The sequence below is a fragment of the Gopherus flavomarginatus genome, chromosome 3, assembly GCF_025201925.1.
Source record: "Gopherus flavomarginatus isolate rGopFla2 chromosome 3, rGopFla2.mat.asm, whole genome shotgun sequence".
In the NCBI taxonomy this organism is placed as follows: Eukaryota; Metazoa; Chordata; order Testudines; family Testudinidae; genus Gopherus; species Gopherus flavomarginatus.
In genome coordinates, this window is record NC_066619.1 from 161,495,190 (window position 1) to 161,513,334 (window position 18,145).

Sequence of the window (18,145 nt, forward strand, 5' to 3'; positions counted from 1 at the left end):
GGAGGGGAGGGCGATTCATCCACTTGGGGTAACCTTTGCTTCATAACCCTCCATATGGAGCTACAAAACTGAAGACCATATTTTTAAAAAGAAAAATGCCAAGGTTTAATATTTTCATAATGTAAAAATATTTGAGACATCAAATTATTTTATTTAAAGTTACGAGTTTGAATTAGTCTACACTTCAAAGTAATGTTAGGGGAAGTGTACTGAAATACAATCACTTAGAAGAATATATAGCTATATAGATACTATACAACTTCAAAACGGCTCATCTTAAATTTGACCAGTCTATCAACCATAACTGAGTCTTTAATTGATAAGTTATTCCACATAAACCAATGTAAAAATGTGAATCATACTTGCCTAGTTCTATCTATTCCAATTCAAACATTAATGTTTTTGTCCCTTCTGCTCCATTAGCTAACCTTTTAATAGTCTACCAGCTTCAACCACCTAATGGAACCAAAAAAGGTTTACTACCAAGAAATATAAGGTGGACGACATTACATGAGTGGCCGTACTGGGTCAGATCAGATCAAAGGTCCATCTATCCTATCTTCCGACTGTGGTCAATGCCAAGTGCCCCAGAGGGAATGAACAGAACAGGTAATCATCAAGTTATCCATCCCGTGTTGCTCATTCCTAGTGTGTGGCAAACAGAGGCTAGGGACACCATCCCTGCCCATCCTTGCTAATAGCCATCGATAGACCTATCCTCCATAAATTTATCTAGTTATTTTTTGAACCCTGTTATAGCCTTGGCCTTTACAACATCCTCTGGCAAAGAGTTCCACAGGTTGACTGTGCATTGTGTGAAGAAATACGGTCTTTTGTTTGCTTTAAACCTGCTGCCTATTAAGATTTCGGATAATGTAGTGACTGATCAGTGAGGTCTGCGTTCATTTTGAGACAAGTTCTCTGTATTAAAATTGTTGGGGCATATTTGTATTAATTTTTAATTAATCTACAACATGGCTGAAAAAAATTAGGACAGCCACAGTTAAAGATTCATGTCAAGCTAGGGAATAGCTGTAAATACCACTGGCTTACCAAAAAAAAAAAAAAATTCTACACGTGCTGAGGAAACACGTTGTTTCCAGCATCACCTATAAACTCAAATATGGAGCTGCCCAAAGATGTCAAGAGGAAAGTTGTTCATCAGTGTTTGAAAAGGCTTAGCAGATGAGTAGAACAGGGATATTCAGTAGAATTTGGTCAGTTTGTAACTCGGAGTCAACCACACACCTTATTTGGAACCAGAATATGTAATCAGGCAGCAGCAGAGACACCCCGCCCCGGGGGTGGGGGGCGGTCAGAGTTAAGTCAGAAAAGAACATACAGATGGCCATCCTGGGTCAGATCAATGGCCCATCTACCCCAGTATCCTGTCTTCTGACAGTGATTAGTGCCAGATGTTACAGAGGGAATGAACAGATCAGGGCAATCTACTTAGTGACTCTGTCATGCAGTCTCAGCTTCTGGCAGCTGGAAGTTTAGGGAAACCCAGAGCCATCGGTTGCTTCTCTGACCATCTTGGCTATTGATGGACCTAACCTCCATGAATTTATTTAATTCTTTTTTGGAACCCAGTTATACTTTTGGCCTTCATAATATCCCCTGGCAACAAGTTCCACATGTAGACTGTGTGCTGTGTGAAGTAGTACTTCCTTATGTTTATTTTAAACTTGCTGCTTATTAATTTCATCAAGTAACCTCTAGTTTTGCATTATTTGAAGGGGCAAATAACACTTCCCTACTTACTTTCTCCTTACTATTCATGGGTTTATAGACCCTCTACTATATCCTCATCTCTTTTCTAAATTGAACAATTGTAATCTTTTTAATCTCTCCTCATGTGGAAGCGGTTCCATATCCGTAATCATTTTTGTGACCTTCCCTAAAAAATCCTTGACAAGTGATTAAAAAAATCCTCTAACTATAAGTACATATAGCAAAGAAAGACAGTAAGTTACATTTTTTTAAACATATTAAATAGAAATTTAATTGACACAATGTTAAATAAATGCAGTAAACACGGCATCCAAGTGTTTTACTCTTTCAGACAGAGGAGTGGCAGCATAGGTATTTTTTACCCTGGACAGTTGGGCTACTAGGTGCTGAACTGATTTCCTGGATAATACAAAATCCCAGAAGGCATTAGGACTGGTCTACATCAGGAACTTGCATCGGCATAGCTATGTCTTCAGGGGTGTGAAAAATCAACCCCTTAAGAGTATGTCTACACTGCAATTAGACACTCATGTCTGGCCAGTGCCAGCTGACTTGGGTTCCCCATCGCAGGGCTGTTTAATTGCAGTGTAGACATTCTAGCTCCAGCTGCAGCCTAAACTCTGGGACCCTCCCATCTTTCAGGGTCCTAGAGCCTGGACATCTACACTGCAGTTAAACAGCCCGAGCCCTGGGAACCCAAGTCAGCTAGCACAGGCCAGCCACAGGAGTCTAATCTCAGTATAGGCATACCCTGAGATACATAGCTATGTCAAACTAACCCCCACTTCAGACAATGCTAAGTCAATGGTGATAAATCCATCAACCAAGCTATTACCTACCGGGGTGATAGATTAAGTCCCATTGCTATAATGAGCGTCTAGCTGTTTCCAGAAGCGACCATCTATAATGTCAAGAAATTGCTCCTCTGAATTATGGCCCAATGTGATATTTGGTCAGTTAGTATAGCATTTCATTAGTTGAAATAACTCATTGTTACTGCTTTAGCAGATTTGGCATTTGATTTCTCTCAGTATTATGCACTGACTTATGCAGAGGTCAGTTGTACAACCTTATGAGCTGGGATTTACACGTTTACAGATTCTACTGAATGGCCACATCAATTTAAATAGTATTTTGTTAGAATTTATAGTACAAAACATAAAAGCCTCTATTCCCTTACTTCTCTGACGTAGTCTGTCATTCCTGGGTTATACATTTATGATCAGTGCAAGAACCATGCACCAGTGAGTCACAGCACAGCACAAACTTCAAAATCATCATAAGTGGTCTTCTGCCTAATATATTCCCAGGCCTTCTGCTAAAGAGAAATCCAAGGACATTTTCCTTAAAGGAAAAAGTCTACCTCTGTTCTTGAAATCTCATTATGGAAGAAACATGTGGAACTGTAAGATTAAAGTGAGATAATTCTCTGAGCACATCATTAAAGGGTAATTGGCAACTTAACTTTGGAGGAAAAAAGGCTTTTTTCTTCTCTCCAGCTAGTCTTTGGGCAGACCTGAAAACAACATTAACTATAAAGGCCCAACCTTTCTTTCCCTTCCTTCTCTGTGCACACATCTGCCTACTGGTGGGTAACTGCAGCTGCAGGTCTTAACTATAACACCGTCTTACAGAGCCTGGAAAAAGGCATGCCCCAACACCATTCAGAGGGAAACAGATTATACAAGAAGTGTTATCAAATGCATAAAGTAAACAAATTAAAGAGTTTTTTTCTTTAATCCTTTGTCAGTTAGTGATCTTAATAGCTACAAAATTGCAACCTTAATAGCAACATGATTTTCAGACGGAGTGATATTTTTAAGGAATTTATCTTGGGGCAAAAAAGGCTTCCAAATTCAGTATTTCAAATATCAATTACTTGTAATATGATTGTTTTAAATACTTGTTCTAGCAAAGTTGGCTAATTATTTGCATTTCAACAGGACTTCCTCACAGCTTTAGTTATTCTTGAATCTGCACTGAATATAGATGGCTCAATTTGTAATATCAAACAGTTTCTTAATAGACTGATATTCAACATGATTATGACTTCACTGCAGATCAGTTAAGGTGAGCTGGCTTGTGATTAAAAATAAACTCCTACTTAAATGATACAAGCTAACTATTCGGATTTTTTTTAACTGACTCAATCCAGTGCAATAAAATACAATTCAAAATCACATTTTTGTAGATGTGTAAGCTATCAAAAAATTGGATAACAAATGTATAATGAGGTAAGCATATGACATTTTAAACAACATTTACAGTATGCAGATGGGTGGGGGGGGAAGAGAAAAGGGGACAGGAGAGAGACATGGGGATGGGTAATTGGGAAGGAACAATGAGATTATTCCAGAAGGAGGTGTTCAGATAGCAGAATTAAAAATGGAGAGAGTGTTAGGGTTGGTATGTATCTGCCACTATCCCGCCTTCCACCAATGAGTTGTTCATATGGCAGCATCCTGACGATAGGAGAATGTCTTAGTTCAGGGGTCGGCAACCTTTCAGAAGTGGTTTGCCGAGTCTTCATTTAGTCACTCTAATTTAAGGTTTTGCATGCCAGTAATACATTTTAACATTTTTAGAAGGTCTCTAAGTCTATAATATATAACTAAACTATTGTGTGTAAAGTCAATAAGGTTTTTAAAACGTTTAAGCAGCTTAATTTAGGATTAAATTAAAATGCAGAACCCCTGGACTGGTGGCCAGGACCCGGGCAGTGTGAGTGCCACTGAAAATCAGCTTGCGTGCAGCCTTTGGCACGTGTGCCATAGGTTGTCTACCTTTGTCTTAGATTGTAAACTCTTTGGAGAACTCAATGAAAGTACTGTCAAAAATTGTGTCTTTTCGTTCTGCTGCTGTTCTTAGCTTTCCTATCAGTAGCAGCAATAGACAATGAATATATTAATTAAGAAGAGGACAGACACAGATCCCTTTTCCCCCAAAATGGAGCGTAGGAGTACAACAGCAGCAGAAATGTCTTTCCTCTGCACCTCTTCATAGTAAGCTCTGGATGAGGATGAATTATATCTTCTCTCTTCCATCAGTTAAGTGGATAGAAGGAGAGAGTTTCAAATTTATCAGATATCCATTAGGCAGTGGCTTATGGAAAATGTGGAGTCCCCATAATAGGATCCAGGAACACCATCCTGACAGAAAACTGAGCACTTGAGGGTGGCATAGGGGCCGAGGTTCTCACTAGGGCATTGCCTCTTATCTAGGGAGTGGAACTACCTCACCATCTCTTTTAATCTACCACGCTTAATATTTATCTAAAGCACTTAATGCTGTTTTGTGCTATATAAAAAGGGGTCCTAATCACAGAGAACTTTATAGTTATAGATAATGTATAGATGAAGAATAAAGGATACAATGCAACAGTAGCTAGTGACTGAATAATGTTGCTTAACACCCATGTAGTAAATTCCCACATTTCTCACAGGTCACTTGTTTTGTTTAGTTCTTTAGGAGAAAATTAGGAATATTAGGATTCTTGGAATAAAGTGGTGGTTTTTTTTTTAAATTTTCATCACCTCAGCCTGAAATTCCTGAGCTGCCAGCAGTGTTCGCAGAATCACAAGCAGCCTTAAACAATACCCCAAAAATAAAGGGATTGTAATAATTTGCAAGAGATGATTAAAACTGCACCACATTTTAGAGCATGCTTCACAAACCATTAACGTAACAGATGTGGGTAGTGGGAAAATTGAGTGAATTGTTTTTTCTGTCACCTTCAATGTAACATCACAGAGTTCCCCAGCTTCATAGAAGTGAAGAAGAGAGCTATGAAAATCCTTCCAAGCTTCATTTGCTTCAAATACAAAGACTTCTTCACCATCACTGTTCAGAGATCTATCTTGCTGCTGCTGCTGCTGCTTTTTCCCTTTTATCTGATAGTGTTTTGCTGACTCTGGGGTCATAGATTCTGAAGCCATTGGATGTTTTCTTCTTTCACAGCATGAATATTCAAACACTTCCCACTAGAAAAACAAGAAAAATCCAGCTTCATCAGAACTCAGGCCAAACATCCAAAGTCAAGCAGAATCGCCATCTTCCTATGTGCAATGATAAAACAAAAACAGATTAAACATTTTCTTCTGATAGTCTTCTCCAAATGTTAGGTTTCAGAGTAGCAGCTGTGTTAGTCTGTATCTGCAAAAAGAACAGGAGTACTTGTGGCACCTTAGAGACTAACAAATGTATTTGAGCATAAGCTTTCCTGGGCTACAGCCCACTTTATCAGATGCATAGAATGGAACATACAGTAAGAAGATATATATACATACAGAGAACCTGAAAAGGTAGAAGTTGCCATACCAACTCTAAGAGGCTAATTAATTAAGATGAGCTATTATCAGCAGGAGAAAAAAAACTTTTGTAGTGATAATCAAGATGGCCCATTTCAGACAGTTGACAAAAAGGTGTGAGGATACTTAACATAGGGAAATAGATTCAATTTATGTAATGACCCAGCCACTCCAATTTGCACTTTCAGAGTTCTTACCAGTAATTCTGTTCCTTTGAAGATACCATCACACAGCAAGCACCAGACCCACAAGTCAGAATCCTGTGCAGATAATATCTTTAAAAAAACACAGGATATCTTCTCTAGGGAAAATTGATTTGACTTTATTTAAACCTAGTAAGATATTTCAATCTGAAAATGTGTTTTGTATGTTTAGTCAAAATTAAGTGTAATGAAAATATCAAAAACATTCTGTATTTAACAATTTTTCATAAATAAAATTTGTTAATTTGAAAGTATTTTAGAAAATTGTTTGTACCTAGAAGCTGTGAAGTGGAAAATAAAAGGAAAGAAACAATTTAATGCTCTTATCTAGCAACCTCAGCTTACCAAATCCATTTTTCTTGACCTTTGAGGCATTAAAATGAAGGTGCTGTACAAAACTTTGTTCCTGCTTCATCAAGGATGACTGTGTTTTCATTCAGACCCACACTGAAACCTTTTAAATAGAGAGGGTGTCCAATATTGCTTACGTAGTTCTCTACAACTAAAGAAATTTTAGATATGATGTCAATACATCGCATCCAGGATCATGAAAAAAATGTATGTTTGGGGTAGGGGGAAGGAGTGTGTTTATGTTTTGAACTTCTGTGTCACTCTCAAGTATGTACATGAGGATAACAATTGACATATATCAGCAATATTAGCACCAACTTCAATTTGTGAATGAAAACTCAGTTAAGGGAAATGGTGAGGGCTAGAAGTCTCGAAAGCATCTACGTGACTTAGGTTCCTAAGTTCCATTTTTAGAAGGGACATGGGGCTGGGCTCCCAAGTCATTTAAATGTTTTGAAAATTCTACCCAAAAATCAAAGTTCTTGTTATGTCTACTATGAAACATTAAAACCTGGTCTACACTAGGAAATTAGGTTGGTATAACTACATTGCTCAGGGGTGTGAAAAATTCACAATGTTAAACCGACCTAAATCCCAGTGTAAACTGCACTAGGTTGACAGGAGAATTTTCCCATTAACTGCCTCTCAGAGAGGTTGATTATCTATGCCAGGGGTCTCAAACTCAAATGACCACGAGGGCCACATGAGGACTAGAACATTGGCCTGAGGGCCGCATTACTGACACCTCCCCCATGCTGCCCTGGGCCCCGCCCCCCACTCCACCCCTTCCATTAGGCCCCACCCCTTCCCTGCCACCATTCCAACCCCTTCCCCGAAATCCCCACCCCAACTTCACCCCCTCCCTGCTCCCATGGGGTGCAGGAGTGGTGCGGAGTGTGGCAGGGGCTCAGGGCAGGGAGTTCGGGTGTGGCATCAGGAGAGGAGAAGGGTGTGGCAAGGGGTCAGGGCAGGGGATTGGGTTCAGGAGGGGTGCGGCAGAGGCTCAGGGCAGTGGGTTGGGGTGCAGGAGGGCTGTGGCAGGGGGTTGGCATGCCGGGTACGGCAAGGGGCTCAGGGTAGGGGGTTCGACTGCAGGAGGACTTCGGGGGGCAGGCTCTGGCCCGGCATGCACCGGATGCAGGGCAGGCTCCCTGCCTGCCTGCCCTGTCCCCGCGCTGCTCCGGGAAGTGGCTGGAACGTGGGGGAGATGGGGAACATGGGTGTGTGTGTTGCTGTTGCTTCAGGCACCACACTCAGCATCTCCCATTGGCCGGAAACGGGGAACCACGGCCAATGGGAGCTGCTGCGGGCGGCTCTCCTCCCCCAGGTTCCGGTCACTTCCCAGAGTGGCGCAGGGCCGGGCAGGGCAGGGCAGGCAGGGAGCCTGCCCCTGGTGCACGTCGGGCGGAGCTGCTCTAGGTAAACACCGGGGAAGAGCGGGGGGTTGGGGGGCGCAAGGAGCTCACATAAAATAACCTTGCGGGCTGCATGAGCCCCCTGATCTATGCCAATGGGAGAAGCCCTCCCAGTGGGGTAGCATCTTCACTGAAGTACTACAGAGGTGCTGTCGCAGCACGTGTGTATAGATAAGCCCTAGGATTTTAACTCAAATTAATACAACTTCTCTCACTCCCTCTGTCATAAACAGATTGTTAAGGGTTAACGTCTCTTGTACCTGTAAAGGGTTACAAGCAGGGAACTGGACACCTGACCAGAAGACCAATCAGAAGACAAGATACTTTTAAATTTGGGTGGAGGGAAGCTTTTGTGTGTGTTCTTTGTCTGTTGTGTGTTCTTCTCTCGGAGGGTCTGAGAGAGACCAGACATTACTACAGGCTCTCTAAGTTTCTTTCCAAATAGTAAGTAAAAACAGGCGGTTTAGGCTTTTTGATTGTTTTACTCTATTTGCAATTGTGGACCTGGCTGGTTAACATTTATATGTGTAGTTGCTGGGAATATTTTGATTTATATTGGTACTGGGGGGAAGTCTCTTTCTGGTGTCTGTAAGCTATAGGACCCTGTAATATTTACATCTTGAAGTTACAGAGATAATTCTTTACTTTTTCCTTTCTTTTATTAAAAGATTTCTTTTTAGAGAACCTGGCTGATTTTTTTTGTTTCCTCTGTTTTATTCCAGGGGATTGGGATAACTCACCAGGACGGGTGGGGGGAGACGGGAGGGGGAGAGATAGAATCTCTCTCTGTTTTCCTTGAATCTGTTTGCCTCTTTGTGGAAGGGAAGGGAGATACTTCTCTATATGGTGATTTAAGAGGTTGGATCAGTATCTCTCAGGATAGCCCAGGGAGGGAAATTCTGGGAGGGGGAAAGGTGGGGGAATGGTTTATTTCTCCTTGTTTTAAGAACCCAAGGGATCTGGGTTCTTGGGGTCCCCAGGGAAGGTTGCGGAGGTCAGAGTGCCCCAAAACACTATATTTTTGGGTGGTGGCAGTGCTATCAGATCTAAGCTGGTAATTAAGCTTAGAGGATTCAGGTGCTAGTATCTCATTTTCTGAACTCTAAGGTTCAGATCTGAGAAGGAATACTATGACACCCTCCGCCCCACCCCAGACTTACAGGGCTGCAGAGAAGGGGTAGAAGAAAAGTATCTGTCACAACTTTGCTTCATAAAAGGAGAAGGGATATTATTGTTGGAGTGAAGTCCCTCATTACCAATTGCCACTGTATCTCAGAGCTAACTTAGTTCACATTTAGTTAAAAAAAAATCCATGATTCATCTGTCTCTGCAGCATACCTCCTTGATTGGGTGAGCTAGCACCATTTTTGAATTGCTGTCAACCAGCACAGATGCATCAATGCTCAGTGCTGCTATACTAGGAACCTCAAATACTCAGAGGCTGCTTGGGCTATATTTCAGCATTCAAAGCTGGATTAGTTTGGCTTGGGACTTCACCTTCTGCACCACCAAGCAGATGATGTGGCAGCAGCAGCAGCTCCTCCAGCACCAGGAGGATTTTCAGTGGCACTGGACCAAGACACAAAGAAGGACAGGAAGACACTGAGCAGCTGATAGAGGACTGGTTCCTAGAACAGCTTCACAGCGTTCTGAGTTCAGAAAAACAGTGTTGATTGGCAGGAAAGGACTGTTGTGCAGATATGGAATGACCAGCAGTGATAGGAGAATATCATGATGTGGAAAGCAACCTTTTGAGATATGTGCTGAACTAACTCAGGAGCTACCGCACCAGTGTAACTATGTGCAGTGCCCCAAAAACCTGTGGACAAGCGGGTTGCAATTGCCATCTGGAAGTTGGCTACCTCCCCAAATGCTACTGGTCTGTAGTGAACCAACCCAGTGTGGGGAGATCGACCGTTTGGGCCATGCAGGTGTATCATGCCATGGAAAAGGTACTGTTGAACTAGGTTACAAAGCTTGTTAATGATCAGGACGTTATTGATGGCTTTTGCATGCATGAGGTTCCCAAACTGTTTGGGGGCAATTGATGGAATCCATGTGCCCATCTGCCCCCACCATCAGGACACAAAATTCATAATCAGGCCCTGCCACACCCTGCCCCACAAAAGGGCAGTGGAGAGGGTACTCCAAGCTGCCTAAAGTGGCTGTGTGGGACACAGCCAACCAGGGCCCAGCAGGTCAGTATAAGAAGAGCTGCAGGGCTCAAGTTCCAGTTCCTTGCTAGAGCTGGAGGAGTGTGGATGGTACGTGGCTAGCTGAGGGAGCTGCAGGACCTCAGATGAGGCAGTACTACCAGAAGCTGGGGAGAGTGAAGAGGACCCCTGAGCTGGTTGCAGGGACTCCATCAGGACAAGGCCCTGAGATAAGTGTGAAGACAGCACTAGACCATGTGGAGGTAGCCCAGGGAATTAGAGCAGCAGTGGGACTTTGATAAAGGAACACAGCAGAAAGGTGCTATCTACAGAGTCCCTGGGCTGGGACCCAGAGTAGTGGGTGGGCCCAGGTTTCCCGCAGCCCCCATTAGTCACTGGGGGAAGTAGCCTGGACACTGAGGCACTTCAGAGGGGGGAACTAAACTGCAGCAGCCCATCTGGAGAGCTCCGGCCAGAAAGGCTCTAAGAGGGAAAGACTTTGTCACCAGGGAGGGAACCCTGGGGCACTGCTCTATCCTGGAGCAGGGACAACTTGTGGGAGATGTTACGGACAGAGACCCCTGTTGGACCTATACCCTGGAAAGGGTTTTGCTTTGCCTTCATCACACAGACGGACTGTGTGTGACTCAGCCAGAGGGCTCAGTCACCAAAGATACACCACAGAGGGAGTGAGTACAGGCACACACACTTGGCCAAGGGGAGCGCTCACGAGAGATGAGTGCACCCATTACAGTCTTACTGCATAACTGCATTATAGTTGTCACAGGAAAGCTGAAAATTTTGGAATCTTGGTAGGGAGCAGCTGATACTCCTGGCACTTCTGAAGTGGCTGAGGCTTTTGCAAATCAGTCCTATAATTTCTCCTCATTGCAGTGCTGTAGAAGTTGTAATATGGGATTTATCAGATGGTACTCTTGAAAATCGCCTTGCTAGTTCTCTTTCTCAATGTATTTAGTTCTTGAAAAAAAATACTTACTGTCAGTTCAGAAGCAGTTCATTTTGGACACAGAGTATCAATGAACACAAGACTGGTGTGGAGAAAGTAAATAAGGAAGTATTATTTACTCCTTCTCATAACACAAGAACTAGGTGTCACTAAATGAAATTAATAGGCAGCAGGTTTAAAAACAAACAAAAGGAAGTATTTCATCACACAACGCACAGTCAACCTGTGGAACTCTTTGCCAGAGGATGTTGTGAAGGCCAAGACTATAACAGCGTTCAAAACAGAACTAGCTAAGTTCATAGAGGATAGGTCAAGCGATTCTGTCAAGGCTTCACTGTGGATATCAGAAACTGATCCAATAGCATGAGTTAACTATAGAGTGATGTATTTCCCTACAGCTTCTTCCTTTCCCTTAGTGAAATAATTCAGTCAAGTACAACAAAGTCAACTACCTTCTAATTACAGACCCATTTCAGTCAAATCACTTCAAATTTAATTGAACGTGAACATTTAATAAGCTTTAAATTAATCAGCCTGACAAAAAATTATGCTCAGGAAAGATAGAAACACACACTCGGGACAGTTTCTGTAGTGTAAATATTCACAACAGTGCTAACTAATTATAAACAACTCAACTACTGTCCCTTGATCTAGAAAGAAATCTTAAAATTAAAAAATAAAAGGAGACATGGCTTGGATTGTTTGCTGAACCAAAGGATGGACAGAGACTCTACACTATAAAGTTAGGTCAACATAAGGCACAAGACCTAATTATGTCTGTGTACACACTACAGCCTTGCTCCCCTGGACGTAAGTGCCCTACTACACTGACATAACTCCATTTCCACAAGAGGCATAGGGCTTATGTCTGTGTAGTTAGAGCGATGCAGTGTCCCTGTAGACACTGTGGGTTACTAACATGGGCTGTTGGCTGTTATTCTCGTCAATTTCATGGCTCCAACATGACAAAACTGCTCACAGCTCTGGCTGTCACTTTGGGGAGGCTCCAGCTAGAGTCCAGTTGTCTCCTGGGCTTCTAGTCCCCAGCTGGGCTGCTGCCTGTGCTCCCAGCTCAGAACTCGACTGTCCAGGGGCCCTGGCTCCCCGTCATCCCTGGGCTCCCTGCCAAGGCTGCACTGAGGTTCCCTGCCAGGGGGGCAGCTGCCTGGGCTCCCAGAGGGGAACTGCGCACTGCTGAGAGCCTGGGCTCTCAATCCTTTATACTGCCCCTCTTAAGTTGGTGGAAACACTTCTGGTGAGGACACACACCAATGACAGCAGGAGGGCAACGTGGACATGAACTACTGCAGTAATTATTGTGGTGGCTCTAAGTTGACCTAACAAATGTCAATTTTAGTTTGCAGTGTATACATGTCCTGGGAAAATTAAGGAAGAGGAGGGGAATGCAGCTATCTAGTTCAATTGCAACCAAGAAGCAGCTGCAGAAGCAACTGTTCACTGTTCATCCTCTGATTACAGCTAGGTCAGGAGCGAAAAAAGAGGAAGTATACCTTATACAAAATTAAGTTAATGTAAACCTCAAAACTCTTCTTTACTAAATTAGATTAACAGTTAACCGATTTACACAAGCCCCACGCAAAACTGCTCAGGGTTACCATGCTAATTGGGAATCCGAAGGGGGACAGAGCAAGAGATATAGATTATTTATACATAAAGAAAACATGAAATATATATTTTAATAATTATTTTTTACTTGATTCTGGGCTTGAAATAAGTGAATTTCTGAGAAAAATTTTCTGAGAAAAGAACTGTCATTCTACCAGACCCAGAAGCATTAGATTTTGTGGCTTGATTTATATAAAGAAACCCATGCAGTTAAACAAAAAAAGAATTAAGCATCTCACTGAATTAATCAACTAAATCTTTTCACAATAAATATACAGAAGAGAAGCACTTTACTTTCTTGCAGAATACAGATTAAGACTCCTCAACATGAAAACAAGCTAGGGTGCAGTTAATATAAAAGAAGCTGTGTATGTAACAGAATTTGTGAAATACCGTTTTGTGCATTATGGTTAATAAGAATGTAAAAGAAAAAAGTGTCCATATATTTGGCATGACCCAAGGACATTTAATCTCTTTATACAATGAAACGCAGATGACTATTGCAAACAAACACCTTCTCTCAGGCCACTGCCCACACAAATATCTTGGTTCTTGAACAACTGCTGGCAAAAAAAGCAAGAACGGAAGGAAGAAAAAGAAAATCTGTGTATCTGTAGTGGAAAGCATGGTCAGAAATAGACTCATTTTTCCACAAGGAATTTTTACAATCCTGAGCCACAACTGTGAAGGCACCAAAAGGAACCTACTTCTTTACCCTGGCTTAGGGGCTATAGAGACATGCCTGCAAAAGTTTTTCAGCCATAAAACCTGTCATAGCATTCTTTCTCAAATCTGAACCTTACAGTCCAGGAATGAGATACTAGCATGAATTTCCCTAAGCTTAATTACCAGCTTAGATCTGATAGGCTGCCAGCACCCAAAAATATAGTGTTTTGGGGCACTCTGACCTCCCCAACCTTCCCTGGGGACCCCAAGAACCCAGATCCCTTGGGTTCTTAAAACAAGGAGAAATAAACCATTCCCCCACCTTTCCCCCTCCCAGAACTTCCCTCCCTGGGCTATCCTGAAATACCGATCTAACCTCTTAAATCACCATACAGGGAAGCATCTCCCTTCCCTTTCACAAAGAGGCAAACAGATTCAAGGAAAACAGAGAGAGATTTTATCACTCCCTCCTCCTGTCTCCCCCACCCGTCCTAGTGAGTTATCCCAATCCCCTGGGATAAAAACAAGGGAAACAAAAAAAAAAATCAATCAGGTTCTCTAAAAAGAAATCTTTTAATAAAAGAAAGGAAAAAGTAAAGAATTATCTCTAACTTCAAGATGTAAATATTACAGGGTCTTATAGCTTACAGACACCAGAAAGAGACTTTCCCATCAGTACCAATACAAATCAAAATATTCCCAGCAACTACACATATAAAAGCTAACCAGCTAGATCCACAAATGCAAATAGTGTAAAACAATTAAAAAGCCTAAACCGCCTGTTTTACTTACTATATGAAAAGAAACTTAAGAGAGCCTGTAGTAATGTCTGGTCTCTCTCAGACCCTCCGAGAGAAGAACAAAGAACTCACACCCAAACTTCCCTCCACCCGAATTTAAAAGTATCTTGTCTTCTGATTGGTCTTCTGGTCAGGTGTCCAGTTTCCTGCTTGTAACCCTTTACAGGTATAAGAGACATTAACCCTTAACACTCTGTTTATGACAAAACCTCTTCATAAACACAGACAACTTCCACCCAACCTCAGAACCTTTCTTGCTGTAAGGAATTACTTCTATCATCTATTTGCTAGGGCTTTGGAGAAGGACTAAGGATATGATTGTGACAGAATATTTCATTAGCTAACAAGTCAGTAAGAATCCCCAGTGTACCAGTATTCACTTAAGCTTCTAGGTAGCTAATTCTGTTTGGATTTTTATCATACATAATCAGAGCCCCTACAGCTGTGGACCCGTCTTTCATATCTGTAGGTTGAAATAAGTAATTTATTTCAGAGATCACAAATATCGAGGACAGTCTCATGGACACCAGGAAAGTCAAACTGAGCATAGAATTAGAAAATCCTGCCTTCCAAAAATTCAAGCCATTCACAAAATAGCAATCCAAGGACAAACAGCAATTGGGGCTGCTGCCAGCATTTACTTTCCTGGCTGGTAAAGGTTCAGATAATCTAAGGTCCCTACAAAAGAGGGAGGAGAGCTGAAAATGTTGTCTTTCAGAGAATTTTGCCTCCTATCCTATGGCTAGGACCCTACCAGATTCATGGTCCGTTTTGGTCAATTTCATGGTCGTAGGATTTTTAAAATAATAAACTTCATGATTTCAGCTATTTAAAGCCGAAACTTCACAATGTTGTAATTGCAGGGGTCCTGATCCAAAAGGGAGTTGGGGGGGGGGGTTGTAAGGTTATTGGGGGTGGGATTGTAGTATTGCCATCCTTACTTCTGCACTGCCTTCAGAGCTGGGTGGCCAGAGAGTGGCGACTGTTGGCCAGGTGCCCAGCTCTGAGGGCAGCCACCCTTACTTCTGTGCTGCTGCTGGCACAGCGCTGCCTTCAGAGCTGCCACTCTCTGGCCAACAGCCGCCACTCACTGGCCACCCAGCTCTGAAGGCAGTACAGAAGTAAGGTGGCAATACCTGTACCGTGACCCCCCTAAAAGAACCTCATGAACTCCAACCCCACAACTCCCTTTTGGGTCAGGACTCCAAATTTGAGAAACACTGGTCTCCCCCATAAAATCTGTATAGTATAGAGTAAAAGCACATAAAAACCAGATTTCACAGTCCATGATGCATTTTTCATGGCTGTGAATTTGGTAGGGCCCTACCTATGGCACACGCACAAACACATGCACAATAGTCTGACTATTATTAAAGAAACTATCACTTGACAACAGTGAGTATCTAAAATTAAAGTTCCCTTTACACGCCAGCTAACTGAGAAAACAAAAACTGATTCCCAATGCATCCTGGATCTCTGTCAAGGCATGGTACAGAAAGGGCACTGTGTGCTCTAGCCAGTAACCTCTTCCAGTCCACTGTCAAGATCAGGCCATCCAGTCTCATCTTCTTGGACCTCTCTGCATTTGATACCAACAATCATCAAATTCTCTTGCCTCTCAAAGAGCTTGCAGGGATCAATGGAAATAATCTGAAACAACTCAAATTCTTCCTCTTAGACTGGATCCAGAGACTCATGTTTGAACCTTTTTGGATTCTGGAAGAAGATGAACAATCATGTTCTCTACCATATTCAAACACCTACATTAAGTTAGTAAAGGAGGCAGTGAGACAACATAGGATGAAGTGTTCCATTCAACTCCAGACTTATCTCTTGCTGTGAAGAATTATCATTGGGAATAACACCATCTAATTAGTAGGGCTTTTGGGGAGAGCTGAGATTATGGATGTGAAGGGGTATTTTGTACTGATTTGAATTATTGGCTGGAGACATTAGTTTTGGTATGTAGGGATTCTGTTATGCTTCTGAGTGATTAGACCTGTTATTCTAAATCTTCAGTGAGCTAGAAAACTGCACACCATCCTGTTAAATTTAGACACAATAATCCATGCAATCATGACTAACACTCAATTACTACAACTCAGATCTAAGAATGCAACATACTTCCAAGAAAGCTTTAGCCAATACAGAATGCTGACTAATATAGATCACTATAGGTACATCACCTCTGTGCTGCATGCCCTGCACTGTCTCCATGTTAAATCCAGAATCCAATTAGAACTTTGTCTTCATATTCCAAGACCACCATCCAATTGGCTCTAGCTACATGAGACACTGTCTCTCTTCATAACCATGACCGGTCACACCTGCTATACAGACACTCCCCGACTTACACAAGCGTTCCATTCTGGAATGCCTTGCGTAACTCAAATTTTGCATAAGTCGGAAACGTATACCCGACCATTACATGCAAAAAAAAAAAAAAAAAAACCACCACCATAGACTCCTATTTCTAGTTTATGGAACTTTTCCCGTAAGGGCAAGTTTGCATAACCTGGGGAGCATCTATACTGTATAAAAACTGTTGATCACGGAAGCAGTAGATAGTGTTCACAGGAACCAGATCAGGACAGTGGAATTCAATACTCAAATATATAAACATGACTACTAACTTAAACATGTGGAAAGAAACGTTTGTATTATTTCTGATTTAGCTTTTCTGTGCTAAATTACCCACATCCCCCCCCACCCCACACACAAAATGAAATGTTTCTACAACTTCTTAATGTTTATTTCCACAAGTGAGAGGCGAAAGGAGAGCACTTTTTGTTTAACATTTGAGATCCTACTTGGCTTGTAAACTCTTCAGGATAGACTCTCTATGTGCCTTTACTGCACTTAGAAAAATTGTGCCCTGGATCTTGGTCTGGCTGCTAGCAGGGGTAATACAGTATTTAGCCCTGTATCCAAGGGGCAGCACCAATTTGAGGCCAGCAGTTCAGCTCTAATTAGCGCAGTCATAACATGTTACATTACTACAGTATTTTATTACCACAGTATTTGCATTACAGCCAGATTCTTTCCAGAAAGAGGAAGTTGTTTCATGTTTATGATAAATGAGTTGACTAGATAAATACATTGAGTGATAAAGTGGAACATGCGAAGTCCTGGCAAGTGCTAAAGGTTACCATGCATGACAATAACGTATTAACCCCCCTTAATGTCAAAATGTGGGGTTTGCTATGTCACAGGGACACATGCGGAACCTGCAGCTGCGTAAGAAAAGGATTTTACAAAGATGCACAACCTCCGACAGCCACCTCCCGCCCTCCCCACAAACCCCGTTCCCCTCACCCAGCCCCCCCCGATCCCCTCCCGCCGCTACGCCCCCGGAGTTCTCCACGGGTTCCTCTCTAGCCCCCCGCTCACCTTGTCCCCTCGGCAAACCCCGCCCCTTCATCCCCTATCCCGCCGCTCGCGAGCCCAGGGGCGCACCTACCGGGGGCCATTGCGCCCGGCCGTTACCTCGCGCGCGCTGCGCTCTCAGTGCCGATGCAACTGCACGGGCAGCAAAGCCCAAAGCCGGCAGCAACGGAGTCTCGCGCCGCAGCCTTCCGGGCAGGCGCCCTACCGCCCTAGAACGGAGGGCGGGGAAGGGCAAAATTGTGCGTGCGCATCACAACTCTAGCGTTGGAGGGGTAGGGGGTGCGGGAGCTATCTGGCGCATGCGTAACTGTAACAGGGGTGGTTGGTACGTATAGGCAGTTCCACCGAGGCGCGATGTGGTTGGGGGTGCAAAATACACGGGGTGCGGCTCCTGTGCATGCGCCAATCTGCCATTATGGGGGGGGGGGTTAGAGCGAGTGGGGCTTTCTTGCAGGGACCCCTGAGACTATAGTTCTAGGTCCCTCCTGACAACTTACGGGGGCGAGGTGAGGAAATCTACATGGCCCAGCTGCTTC

General features: G+C 42.9%; 1 protein-coding gene across 4 annotated transcripts in view; it reads right to left on the reverse strand.

Annotated features, from left to right (window-relative positions):
- Positions 1-17,633, reverse strand: part of KLHL8 (kelch like family member 8) — a 37,245-nt gene extending 19,612 nt beyond the window's left edge. For 2 of the 4 annotated variants that reach the window (XM_050946797.1, XM_050946795.1), the window contains exons 1-2: positions 6,239-6,285; positions 5,466-5,789 (exon numbers count right to left, since the gene is read on the reverse strand). In XM_050946797.1, coding sequence (XP_050802754.1) covers positions 5,466-5,669 — 204 coding nt within the window. In that variant the 5' untranslated portion in view covers positions 5,670-5,789; positions 6,239-6,285. Of the gene's footprint in view, positions 1-5,465; positions 5,790-6,238; positions 6,286-17,612 lie in introns of those variants that run through there. The other 2 variants (XM_050946796.1, XM_050946798.1) reach the window with 2 other exon arrangements.
- Positions 17,634-18,145: the final 512 nt, after the last annotated feature.